Raw genomic sequence first — 13391 nt, 5'->3', positions numbered from 1 at the left:
AATATATTCTACTTTTCAGTTGCAACTGAACGCTCTCATCAATGCAGTCGGGTTTTCTTTAATTTCAAAAACATAAATTATCTTAAATAAACACTATACATGTATCATATGTGTATCATATATACATAATTTAAACCCCACAGCTGATTTCGGTAATGCTAAACACATAACTGGATGTAGAACAAAGGGAAGTAACTCTAATTACATTTTTGTTAATAACATCATTAAAATAAAATATTTTCACTAGATTTTTTAACTGAAAGTCTATTTTACTAATTTTCATCAAATAATGAAGAAATAATAGCAATATTTTAACTAGGCTAGTTTTTACGAGTTGATTTCGGTAATGAAAAGTTGATTTCGGTAACTTTACCGAAATCAAGTTGATTTCGGTATCGTAACGTACCCTGATTTTCTGCATTTCAGAAATATTTACCAATCAAGTGTAAGCTAACATCAACCAATTACAGGTATGCTTATATAGCTGGGATCTGCCTCAAAATTTGATGAGAGATTTTAACCAATCAAATAAAAGTGGCTATATTTGGGGAGTGGCTAATATTTTCAACATTAACCAATCAAAAATAGGAAAGCTCCCAAACACTCAAATGAATAATTATTAAACAAAAAATATCCAATTAAAGCAGCATTTATTTCAATGTATATATCACTGCTACCATTCAAGGGGAAAGCAAATTAAATAGTCTAATTGTTTCTAACTGATGAAAAATGATAGAAACTTACAAAAAAAAAAAATTTAGGAGGTGGGGCTTTTACCTGAGGTCATGTATTAATCAACCAATGAAATAAAAGAACTCCAAATCTACTGTTAATAATCAGATATGGCCCAGGAATGCTCAACCGCAACAAAAAATGTTAAATGTTCCACAAAAATAAATTTAAACAATCATTAAAATGCAAGCAAACTGAAAAGAAAAAAATTGTGTTTTTGTTTTGTTTTTTTTTGTTTGTTTTTTATAATTAATGTGAGGTTTTTATATAAATGGGAGTAAATAAAAGAACAACTGGATCATCCATGCCATATTATCATGGCCTGAACTGTTTGTTATTCAGCCAATATTGATTTTGAAATTTGTCCAAATATGATGGAATGGTTTTATCCAGATTGAAAGGAAGATAACTCCATTTAATTTTTTTTAGCATGGTAAGAATAAACATGTTCGGAGACTAAAGAAGGGATGATAAGAAAACTAAAACATCCCTTTTTTTCTCTGTTTTTTTTCTTTAAATCTATGATATATTGGTAAAACAGAGACTTCCTAAATGATTCAAGGTATAGCCTATTTCCATTTCAAACTACATAAACTTCCTTTCACATATAGGACATATAGGCAATTAACAAATATATATTTGTACATACTGATCTAAAAGTCTACATTTTAAGAATATGATTTAAAAAACAGAACTTTTTTTATTCACTATTACCAAAATCTTTAACTTTGTAAAAATAAATATGGAAAAGAATATTATCTCCAACATATGTGAAAGAAATTTTCAACTACTAAATTCAGGAATATATATAAATAATCGAAACTTAAGTTCAAACTTTTACACTAAGTGGACTTACTCAACACTCACTGAACTGATATAACTTTATTAATTTAACTAGCTCCAAACACCACAAAAACTATTTTGATTTTTTTTTTCCGTTTCAAATGAATTCCTATTTTGAAATATATCCCTAAACCTGCAAAATTTGTGTAAAACATTGCATTGCTTTGAATTTGGTACAGAACATTTTAAAATCAAAGGTTTTCAATATCAAAATACAAAAATTCAGCTATCAACAGTATAGAGCCTGGTCAAACTTCACGGTAGTGCAGGCTGGCCTGGCCCTATATTACAGTGGAGCCTTGCTAATCCGAACCCTTCTAATCCGGAATCCTTTCTTATCCGAACGAAGTGTCCGGTCCCGATTTTATTAGTTCTATTTTCAATAGTAAAAAACCTTTCGGATCCGGAACCTGTCTACTCCGAATTCCGGACGATTTTTTCAATTTTTGTTCTTATTTTACTCTAAAATTTGCCTCTCGGATCCGAACAGATTTTGCCAAATGTCACACCTTCATTCAAAATAACAAATAATCAGGTGTAAACATACACCAAATTGATAAGTGTTATTTCGCTTGATTAATGGGTGAAACGTGTGATCTGCGAAGGTGTGAAAATTACACTTAGCTTGCCTTGATATCTTCTATAATTGCTTAATTGATTGTTTTTCGTCAGCTTCTATAAATATTTTGATATAATGCAAAAGAATTCAAATATCTTTTAATCCTTTGTAATCGATTCAATGATACGTGATTAAGTAATGAAAATTTATGGAAACTGTCAGTGAATTCGGATAGTCGCTGAATCGGATAAGAGTAAACAACAATTGACAACTGCTGGTACGAATATTTAATCATGTCTCGGCCTCCTGTTTAACATCGTAGGTTAACTTACCCTTGAGGACATAATATTTTTGCTTATTTATTTATTTTTAGTTCTTTATTTTTGTATTCACATGTATTAAAATGAACGATAAGAGACTGCAAAAATAAAATATCTAAATTGCACTTTCAAATGCATTCCCGTTTTCTATACTTAAACTATTTTGCAAATAACATGAAAAAAACATGATAAAAATCTTCTAATTCGGAAACCTTTCTAATCCGGAAACCTTTCTAATCCGAACATTTATTCTGGTCCGGACGATTTCGGATTAGACAGGTTCCACTGTAGTATAAAAGGCTACCCACTTTCGGTTCGAGAAAGCTAAGGGATACACTTCAAAACTGTACTAAATAAATCCCACAAAGTGTTAAAGTTTCAACAAGATGGGTTAATGATGCATGACCAAGCTATTGCTTTTAAAGGTTAAAAAAAATTAACTTTGAAAACTAAAAGTAAATAATTCTGAAAGCTAAAAAAATAGAAAGCGAAAACTTATCCAAATGCCATATCAAGCTAATTAATCAATCTATTTTGATAAACAGTCTTATTTATTTGTGAAAAGAAGTATACAATTATATTGTCATTGTTACATATTGTTACATGCATATTAATTTTAGTTGCAATGGTGTTATGTTATGCAATAAGCATGCAATTCAAACCAGCAATTCAAACCATAATGCTCGTTACTTTCAAAAATTCATTTCTATTAAACTACGTATTTCTACTTTAATTTCATCGTCACTTAATTGAATCTGTCCAGACATATAAAACAAGTGTATCAGAAGAAAGAAGGAATTCAGTAAAACATATCTTTTTCTTAAAAGAACAAAGATGAGGTAACTTTCAATTCAGTACCAAGATGCTGGAAATATTACTGAATATATGCATTTTCTTTTTTTTATCATACCATTGTAAATTCCATGTCAAAAGTCTAATCAGTTTTGTTTTTGTTTTACTTTTGCTATCTTAAAGGTCAAGTTACAGTATGTTTTTCTGAATGTCTGAAAATTCAATAGTTTTAATAGCATTTTCAGTCTAATTGCATACATATGAAACCTCTTATGTTCTAGGATGAATAGGAATTCATAAATTCCTGGCAATAACTTTAAAGTAAACACTTAGCATGCATTGTGGCTGAATGACCAAGTTCCTATTCTGACCTAAACTATTATATACTGTATTGCATTAATGACTGTGCTAAATTTATACCTAAACTTGATCATGAATATGAATTTATGACTGGGATAGACTTATGACTTGGATAGACTTATGACTGGGATAGACTTATGACTGGGATAGACTTATGACAGGGATAGACTTATGACTTGGATAGACTTATGACTTGGATAGACTTATGACTTGGATAGACTTATGACTGGGATAGACTAATGACTGGGATAGACTTATGACTGGGATAGACTTATGACAGGGATAGACTTATGACAGGGATAGACTTATGACTGGGATAGACTAATGACTGGGATAGACTTATGACTGGGATAGACTTATGACAGGGATAGACTTATGACTGGGATAGACTTATGACTGGGATATACTTATGACTGGGGTAAATTATGACTGAGTTAATCTTATGACTGGGATAGACTTATAACAGTGATAGACTTATGACCGAGTTAGTCTTATGACTGGATACTTAATACTGGGATAGACTAATGACTGAGTTAGTCTTATAACAGGGATAGACTAATGACTGAGTTAGTCTAATGACAGGGGTGGACTTATGACAGGAATGAACTAATGACTGAGTTAGTCATATGACAGGGATAAACTAATGACTGAGTTAGTCTTATGACTGGGATGGACTTATGACTGAGTTAGTCTTATGACAGGGATGGACTTATGACTGAGTTAGTCTTATGACAGGGATGGACTTACAACTGAGTTAGTCTTATGACAGGGATGGACTTATGACTGAGTTATTCTTATGACAGGGATGGACTAATGACTGAGTTAGTCTTATGACTGGGATAGACTTACGACTGAGTTAGTCTTATGACAGGGATGGACTTATGACAGGAATGAACTAATGACTGAGTTAGTCTTAAGACAGGGATAGACTTATGACTGAGTTAGACCTATGACAGGGATAGACTTATAACTGGGATAGACTTATGACTGGGATAGACTTATGACCGAGTTAGTCTTATGACTGAGATATACTTCCGACTAGAATATATTTATTATTAATGACAAGTGATGGATTATTTACAGAATAAAAGAAAGTGTCTAAACTTATGATTGAATAAAAAGGTTAATTATAAATGAGTAAGACTTATGACATAGCAAATACAAGAGTGACTTAAATTGGATAGATGTTATGCTATAAATACCCTGTATTCAAAGTTAGAGATGGCATAGTAAATGATCTCTAGTATACAGTTCAGCCTGTCGATTTTCATATCAGACCACCATTGACGTAACACTGACTTGTCAACATTCTTCAACACCCATGTGAAACAGATCAACAAGTTCCTCGTATCCTCGGCGTTCAACTGGCATTTCCTTATCTGTGAAATATCAAAATAATTGTCAATACTGTACATTATACAGTCAAAGATAAAAACCTACTAAAAATATATTTTAGAGCATTTTTTTGGTTATTACTACAAAGTTATATCGCAAACACATAAATTTAAGTTTATCTGTGTAAAGTTAAAAAAAAGTCAAACAAGTAATAAGTTACATAAAGTAACAAAACTATTAAAAATAAAGATAAAAATTTCAGTCCATTTAGATGGCATCAGAAAATTATTTTTATTGTATATAACTTTCATAAATAGCTATTCAGTATTAAACAAAATAAATGTTACATCATAACAAGACCTGTCAGTAGAACAGCATGCTCAACTATTCTCAGTGCTCGATAGTAAAACAACAGCCTGGATAATGTAAAATTTTCTAAGTTGAAAATCAGTCATTATTTATGTAAGAGTTATGGACCTTGGATAGTAACCTCTTATTATGCTCTCAAATAAGTGTGTACAGTTTCCCAGGATTCCTTTTAGAAATTTTGCAGATACCACTTGCATGTAAAAACTTAACCAAAGACTGATTCCTACCCTAGGATGAGTACAATGGCTCTTCCTTTTCCTCAAACAGTAATTACTTTTTAATCCATTACATTTTTTTAAGTAATTACATTTTTTTATTTAAAATTATTTTTTAACATTAAAGTAAAATTAAAAATCTTGCATGATATCACAATTTTTAGCTAAAAATTGTGATATCATGCAAGATTTTTTTATTTTCATTAAGAACTAACTTATTTTTCCTAAATTTGACAAAAAATCTTAGTCACGAAGCTGTCTGAATCGAAGGGGTTTCACTGTATTAAGAAATTATAAAATATAGGAAAGATAACACACTTTGGCACTGATATCACCATGACTCTGTGATGGTTCACTGTATTTGCTGAACAAGTTTTGACCGGCTATAGCTAATGCTACACGTTGATTTATCGTGTCCATCTCCTCGTCTGTCCGGTAACGACCCTCCATGTTTGGATCGTACACCTGCGGTAAAGCTGGAATCATTCGAAGTATGAAATACTTTATTTTTATACAATATTGTACATGTATATAGACTTACAGTAATGGATTGAACGGTGATACTGTTGAAATTATTTTAATGTTAAAAAAACATTTCTATTAAAAATAATTCCTTTTTTAATCAATTACATTTTTTAAGTAATTACATTTCTTATTAAAATTATTTTTATTAACATTTACACATTCATTACATTTTTAGCAAAAAAAATACATTTTTATCCAAAAAAATAAATACATTTTTATGCCCCCCCACCCCAAAAAAAATACTATTTACTAAATACTATATAACATTTTTATATAAAATATATTAAAATTAATTACAATTTTATTATAAATTAATTACATTTTTATCTAAAGAATAACATTTTTTTTTTTTTTTTTTTTTTATATATATCGAAATAAAGAGATATGGCCACTTAAACTAGGTTCTAGTAAATGTTTAAACATTCATTAACAAATCAGATAATACAGGACAATTGATGTTATTTGGAATTCAGCAAAGGTAGATCTTATGGCTGTGACGAACAAACTTTTATTGTTAAAACTTCACAATGCATTACTGTTCACAATAGAGTGGTCAAATTACATACTGTCCTTATTACTGATATAAAGACCAAGTTGTTAAAACAAAAGCTTGTTTATAACTCTGGATAAGAGTGGAAAATCCACTTTTTTACCAAGTTCCGGAGTTTCGCTATTACATGTATTAATAAACATTAATACACTTGTTACTATATATAGTAACAAAATTGCCTATGATTTCAACTGATTATGAGTGTCACGTGACCTATTATGAGTTTGCGGCCCGGGGCCGAGAACTAGTTATCAGCCCGCAGAACATGTGCACGTGCACAAACTGAAACAATGACGTCATATTTTACGTCATCAAACAGTTAACTGTAAAAGTGAAAGTAGGTTGTCAGCACGAATTGCTTTATTTTTATTATGAGAGCTTAAGCGTATTTAGTACAAACACATTTTTGTTACTATTGAAATTTGAAGAAATAATATGACAAATTCATTCCGAAAAAAAATGAAAATAAAACTTGCTTCTAGATTCTACTGCTTTCAACACACAAACAGTAAACATCTCTGTACAGAACAGTAGAAGAGTAGACAAGAATTTCAACGAAAGAACTTTGTTGTTGTATTTTTTTTAAAAAAAAAATGCTACTAGAATCTATTAGATCTACAAAGTGTATTAAAGACATTAATACACGTCAGAGTAGGGCCGGGAGGTGATAATCGGCCCTGAATGAATAATGGCCCTCGGGCTAAAGCCCTCGGGTCCATTATTCATTTTGCGGGCCGATTATCACCTTCCGGCCCTCTCCTGCCGTGTATTAACCTCTTATTTCATTCATATGTAAAATCTATAAGAAACAGGCTCAAACACAATAATACAGATACCAAACAGTGAGTCATACCTTTTATAGTAATACCAACAAGAGGCAGGTAGAGAGCGGCCAGCCTCGCTTTCATCTCAAGGTCAGTGTATCTAACATCAAGGTCGTGGTTCTGTAGTAAATTGCCGACCACGTTGATGGCTTTGTGATGTAATGTAGGGTTACTGTGAATAGTAATATCAATATTTGAAAGCCCAAATCATCAATATCAGATCTATGAGATTGACTTTATACTGTTTTATTCTCATTAATTATAAGAATTTTTGTATCTTATGTGTAGATCCATATTCAATTTTTTTTGAAGTGTATATTGCTGTATTCATGAAGCAATGTTTAAATTGAAACATTCTGTTTATATTTGATACAGCTTTTATTCCCGCCTTAACGCTACATTCCGTTTAGCGTATGATTATATGGACATTGCGTCATTTGTTATTGTATAAACATCTTTTTTTTTTCTGAAAAGTACAAAACGTCGAAAGCATAAAAAAGTATTTGTATTCATTAAACTGATTATATACTGTATACAGTTTGCTGATCAATTTTATCATTCTGATATTGACATCCCTAAAACTGATAAAGAGTAGTTCCTAATTCAAAGAAAGATAAGTCTATTACTGAATTTCAGCCAGGGTCAATGTTAACCTGTTCTTATGAAAAGAAACTATAGGAAATAATTCACTACTTACTTTGTATCCAATGCCAGTGATAGATCCTTTAAAACCAGCCCTGTCAGATAATGTTGTGACTGGAACTCTGGCGTCAAGTCGTAGAACACGCCTTTGTTGGTAATAGTACTGGTGGAAGTGTATGAGGACTGGGAATCCTGGGACGTTATACTGGCGATACTTGGCGTAGGACTACTACTGTTGGCTGAAGGTGTCAGAGGCGTTCCAAATGGCAGGTTGAGAGTGAAGTAGTGCTCGTGAGCACAGATTATACGAAGAAAGTCCAAGTGGAGGAGGCGTAAGCTTGTGGCGTCTGTCAGGGACTTAATCTTCAGGTTCACCTGTTTTTATCATATTACTTCATTATTTACTCAATTATAAACAATAAAACAGCAACACTCTTCCTTAGAACGCAGTCATTATTATTTCTAAACATATAGGAAATTATGACCAAATGGCTGTAACATTTAGATATTTGTAATGGAAGTGCTTTCGTTGAAATTTAGTTTATTATAATTATGAAGAAGTTTTCTTGAAACTTTTTTAAATTCAACAAACCAACATATATATACTTTTATCTTGAAAATATTTTTAAACAACATACTTTTATGATGAAAATAATTTTAAACAACAATATTTGATATTCTAATGGAATTTTAGTAATTACAAATTCCTGCAAACATTTAAGATTCATACAAAGCAAACAAACAAAGACTTGCCTCATAAGTGTACTGCTTTACAAGCTGGAATACAAATCCCCTGTCCATGTATGAAAGCAGATCTTGCAAGAAGAAAGCCAAACTTGTGTTCAAACTGCGGATCATTGGTGGGTCCTGCAATAAAGATAAATACATATCTCTAACAAATTTCATACACATGAAATGTCTGCCCAACAAAAAAATATTTGAGTTCAATATACAGCTACCTTGACATACCATTTTCATGAGGCTTAAGTGGTTCAGTGGTAAAGGTCACTGACTCCAATCATGTGTCTCTCACTGTTGTGTGTTCGAATCTTGTCAGCCAAATTAAGCAAAAAGCTAAGACGCCTAGGAAGCTGGATCTCTAGGAAGCTATGTAGGTAGCAGATCATACATGAAAAATACATCTGAAGTTTTTCTCCACCCAGTTGGTTTTGTAAGTGGTAATACAACTTCCACACTGTGTCACAATGACCGACTTATCAACCAGAATTTAGTTGTGACTCAAAAGAATTCATTCCTATAATCCATGGGTTGAGAATCAGATGCGTACAACATTGCCACTTAGACAATGCTCATCATTTACTCAGAGAAGAGCTTCCTATTACCTACTCTTCAACTGTATAAAAACCGATACTTTTCTTCCCATTCATCTCAAATACTTCCATATCCTACAAAAACAACAAGAATTCCCAAACAATTCCTTACCCTGACATATCTGTCCACTATGTCTTTAATGAGCATGTATACAAGAGACTGTACATCATCTATAAACTGTGGTGGAAACCTCATTTGTCTAGGTGCACACAAACTGTCTGTCTTTGATAGATGCTCTGCCATACTCTTTATCTAAAAAAAACCCCAACTTCTGGTGAATAATTTCCTTATATATCAGGCTGGATTTTCTAGGGACTAATATGGTACTGTAATGGTAAATATTACCTTTCTGTACCCCTCAAAAGAGGCCATACTTAGAATAACTTAATAAATACTTACATTGTATTCCAGAATGAGTTACAAGCTTTGAATACATGTACTACCAACACAAGTTGCAAATTTACATTTTTCAAAGAAAATACAATTTAGTGCTTAACTAAAAAATTTGATTTTCGTTATTCTTTTTCCAAACTATCATTAACATGTAAAATAATGACTGAAAAATTAATTCCTGTTCATGCCAGCAGCTAGTGTAAGAATCTTGTAAAAACAGCAAAGTGAAACAGAAAACAAGTGTCAGACAAGAGGAAATAAATATAAAGAATATATTTAAAGTATTAAATTCCATATCTGACTTTATGTTGAAGATTTATCATATAATCAACTAGGAGCTGTCAATGGTTCACTATGGCATGCCTTTTTTATATTCCAATATTTAAAATTTAATACACCAAAAGAGCTGTCAATAGATTGCACAAATACTTACCATGATTTCAAAGAAGAACCAGGAGTTAGATAAAGCAGTTTCTCTAGTAGACCCACTCAATACCACCCACTGCAGAGCAAATTCCTCATGGACAAGCTGAAATAGTAAACATAAATTGTTTTTTATTTAATATTAAGATGTTCTTTTTTTGTGAACAAATAAATTCTTGAGTAAAGTGAAATAAACTAGATCTTTAGCAATGTAATATGAGATATGACAATCAGCTGGTTGAAACAATGGTTTTCAACCCCCCAATGAAAAATATTCTTATATGTACCAACATTTTTAATAACTGGAAGTAACAGATAAAAATCATGGTAGTGAAAACACTGAAAAACATAAAACAAATGAAAACTTTGTTTCACACATACCTTTCTCCTTGATTTACCAAAGGCATGGGCAAACTCTTCAGTTCTCATACTTCCAGCTCTGTTGCCTATAAAGCAGAGGAAAAGAAAGAATCATGTGGATTTTCACATTTTAATTATAATCAATGTCCAAATATAGAAAGATTTTCACATTTTATTACATGCTTTTCGATGGATTATAGAAATATATCAGTGATTTATAAACTGGTAATTTCACTGTTTGAAACAGTGAAATTATCAATTTGATAATTTCACTGTTTTAAATTTAAGCCCGTTACGTTGTCTCAGAGAAATACCAGCGTGCACAGTACTGGAAACCAGCTTAATGACGTGACGTCGTAAATGACGTCACGTTGCATTATAATTTGGCACGCTTTTCATTTAGTACTAGGATAAAATGTCTTTTTAAACGTTTCTTAGCATGTAATAAAAAGAAAATATGTTTAGTTTAGTGTAAGATCGAAATATGTTTCACCTCGTGAACACCCAAAGTTCATATTTCACTTGTGACAGCACCACTCGTGAAATATACCTTTTGGTGCTCACTCGATGAAATATATTCCGATCTTACACTGAACTTAACAAATATCCTCTATTTAATTACAATCAATGTCCAATTATAGGAAAGATTTTAACATAAGTTCAGAGAGCATGATTTCAACAAATTTTTTCTTGTTCTATGACTATGACAATTTATTAACATCAAGACATATAAGACTAAAAGCAAGATTTAACTAATGTTTATTTCTTCTTGAGGAAGGCAACCTAAAAGATTATTATAACTATATGTACATGCAAACATTTTGCTAAATATTTTAAATGGTCCTATCCAGTTTTGGAACAATCATCAATTTAAGGGACAATATAGCCACACCTGTAAAATATCAAGGGGAGCTACTCTTAGCATCTCTGACAAAAAAATTGACTGTTCCTGATGATAATGGTCTCAACTTTGCAAGAGACATGTTGTTAAAGACAGATCAGCAAACAATACAGCCTGGTTAAATTTATATTTGGACTTACTAAAGAATCCAGCCATCTCGGCCTCTGGTGTTGTGGGTGTGGTCAGATCTGGGTTGCTTGTGCTACGCTGGTATGCTTGTTTATTGATCGGCAGGGATGATGGTCGGCCTAGAGTGGCATATCCACTGCTCATCTCCATTTGACCTACATATATAGGTAACAAAAACAGTATGGAAAAAAACAAAAAATATTTTTTGCCCATCACTTCATATGATATCTGTTTCTCTTCATTAGATTTCACACTTTGCAATAAAAATATCCGATTCATTACTTCCTCATTAAACTAATTTCTAATTTCATCTTGGTCAATGAAAATCTTATGTCAACTGCCAAAAAAAATTAAAATAAGAAATTCTACAAATGTTTTCATTGAAGAAAATGTATGAATAATAAGCAATAAGGGGAGAGTATATAACGGTATATAACAATGGTTACAATAGCTCTTATCTGGCAGTAACAAACAGCTTTTTTTTCTGAATACTTACTGCAATATCCTTATTTATTTATTTACTAATCCATTTGATACTTCATCACAAATTGAATAAAAATAACGAAAATTTTTCTTTTCAGAAAATTACATGCAAAATGATGTTGTTCATCATTTGAACTTACCAGGCATTGCTCCTCCTGGGTGGGGTAATGTACAACAGTACTGTATATAAGCTGCTAGTACAGAGTTTCTACCATTGCTGTCATTCTTGTCCTCTAACATATCCCTTACCCTCTGTACAATCTGGGCCATTGCATCAAATGCTGGCTGTCCTGTGTTCACTGTATTGGAAATAAAAACTTAAATTTCAACACAAATTTCAATGAATAAAAATTCAAAATAATCAAATAAAAGAATTATGAAAAATGGTGGAAAAACTAAGTAGATCTATATACTAGAATATTGTTGTGTTCATGTAAATCCATCAATCCTTTGTTGATTCGAATTTTCTTGTTTTTGTTTTTTCAGACTTGGACAAAACCGATGTACTGTTATGTAGATGCACAGGATATTTTTTATTTTCTCCACAAATTTTCCTCTTTAAGTTATGTAGATATTTCCAAATCAGTTATGTACATTTACATATTATAAGATGTACTTCACTGAATTCTCTCTGTTAACATTTACATTTAATGAATTTTACATTTATAGGTAATAGAAGTTGATCAACTAATTAATGTGACTAGAAAATATGAGAGGAAAATTTTCTTGAGACATGACTTATTCTTTACATAATTTTTACTCACCGACTTGTCCACTCAATGTAGGGGGTCTAATCATTAATAGAATTAATTTATCCAGAATCAGAGACAGGAACTGAACCAAGTTCTCTCCCCTGGCTCTAATTAGGTCACTCAGACTGTGTTTCAATTCACTCTCAAACTGGGACTCATTTTTGCGTGGTGGAAGCTTTTGCTCTTGTGCCAGTCTACACATTGACAGAAATTTGTCAATCTTGTCATCCTGTAAAAAATTTCAAAATATTTCTATTACAATTGTTACACAAATGATAAAATATAATTTCCTTGAACTTAAAGATGATGCTTGTTAAGTTGTTCTTGCAATTAAAACAAAACAGAAAATTGAATTGTGACACTTTTAGTATAGCAAAAAGTAACTAAATGACCGTAACTATGCACAGTAAGGTTGCTATGGCTAAAAATCAATAGGGGTCATCTTCTAGTCATTACCAACCACAATACCAAATATGAAGACTGTTGACGCAATTGAGCGGACAACCTTTTTTAACTAAAGGCCCCTGTGACCTTTGACCAAGCAACCTCAAA

The 13391-nt window shown here is 31.7% G+C and overlaps 1 protein-coding gene across 4 annotated transcripts in view; it reads right to left on the bottom strand.

The window, feature by feature from the left end:
• The window catches only part of LOC132756681 (dedicator of cytokinesis protein 7-like), an 84620-nt gene that overhangs the window by 35322 nt on the left and 35907 nt on the right, over positions 1–13391 (bottom strand). For all 4 annotated transcript variants that reach the window (XM_060747811.1, XM_060747819.1, XM_060747826.1 and 1 more), the window contains 11 exons: positions 12852–13068; positions 12228–12386; positions 11616–11759; positions 10596–10660; positions 10225–10320; positions 9510–9650; positions 8820–8933; positions 8122–8441; positions 7454–7596; positions 5844–6001; positions 4809–4985 (listed from right to left, as the gene is read on the bottom strand). In XM_060747811.1, the coding sequence (XP_060603794.1) occupies positions 4809–4985; positions 5844–6001; positions 7454–7596; positions 8122–8441; positions 8820–8933; positions 9510–9650; positions 10225–10320; positions 10596–10660; positions 11616–11759; positions 12228–12386; positions 12852–13068 (1734 nt within the window). The remainder of the gene's footprint in view (positions 1–4808; positions 4986–5843; positions 6002–7453; positions 7597–8121; positions 8442–8819; positions 8934–9509; positions 9651–10224; positions 10321–10595; positions 10661–11615; positions 11760–12227; positions 12387–12851; positions 13069–13391) is intronic.

Source organism: Ruditapes philippinarum, unplaced genomic scaffold (assembly GCF_026571515.1).
Source record: "Ruditapes philippinarum isolate M1 unplaced genomic scaffold, ASM2657151v2 ctg3465_1_1_1_1, whole genome shotgun sequence".
NCBI lineage: Eukaryota > Metazoa > Mollusca > Bivalvia > Venerida > Veneridae > Ruditapes > Ruditapes philippinarum.
The sequence above is the reverse complement of the archived record's forward strand: the minus strand, read 5'-3'. Positions and strand labels throughout refer to the sequence as shown.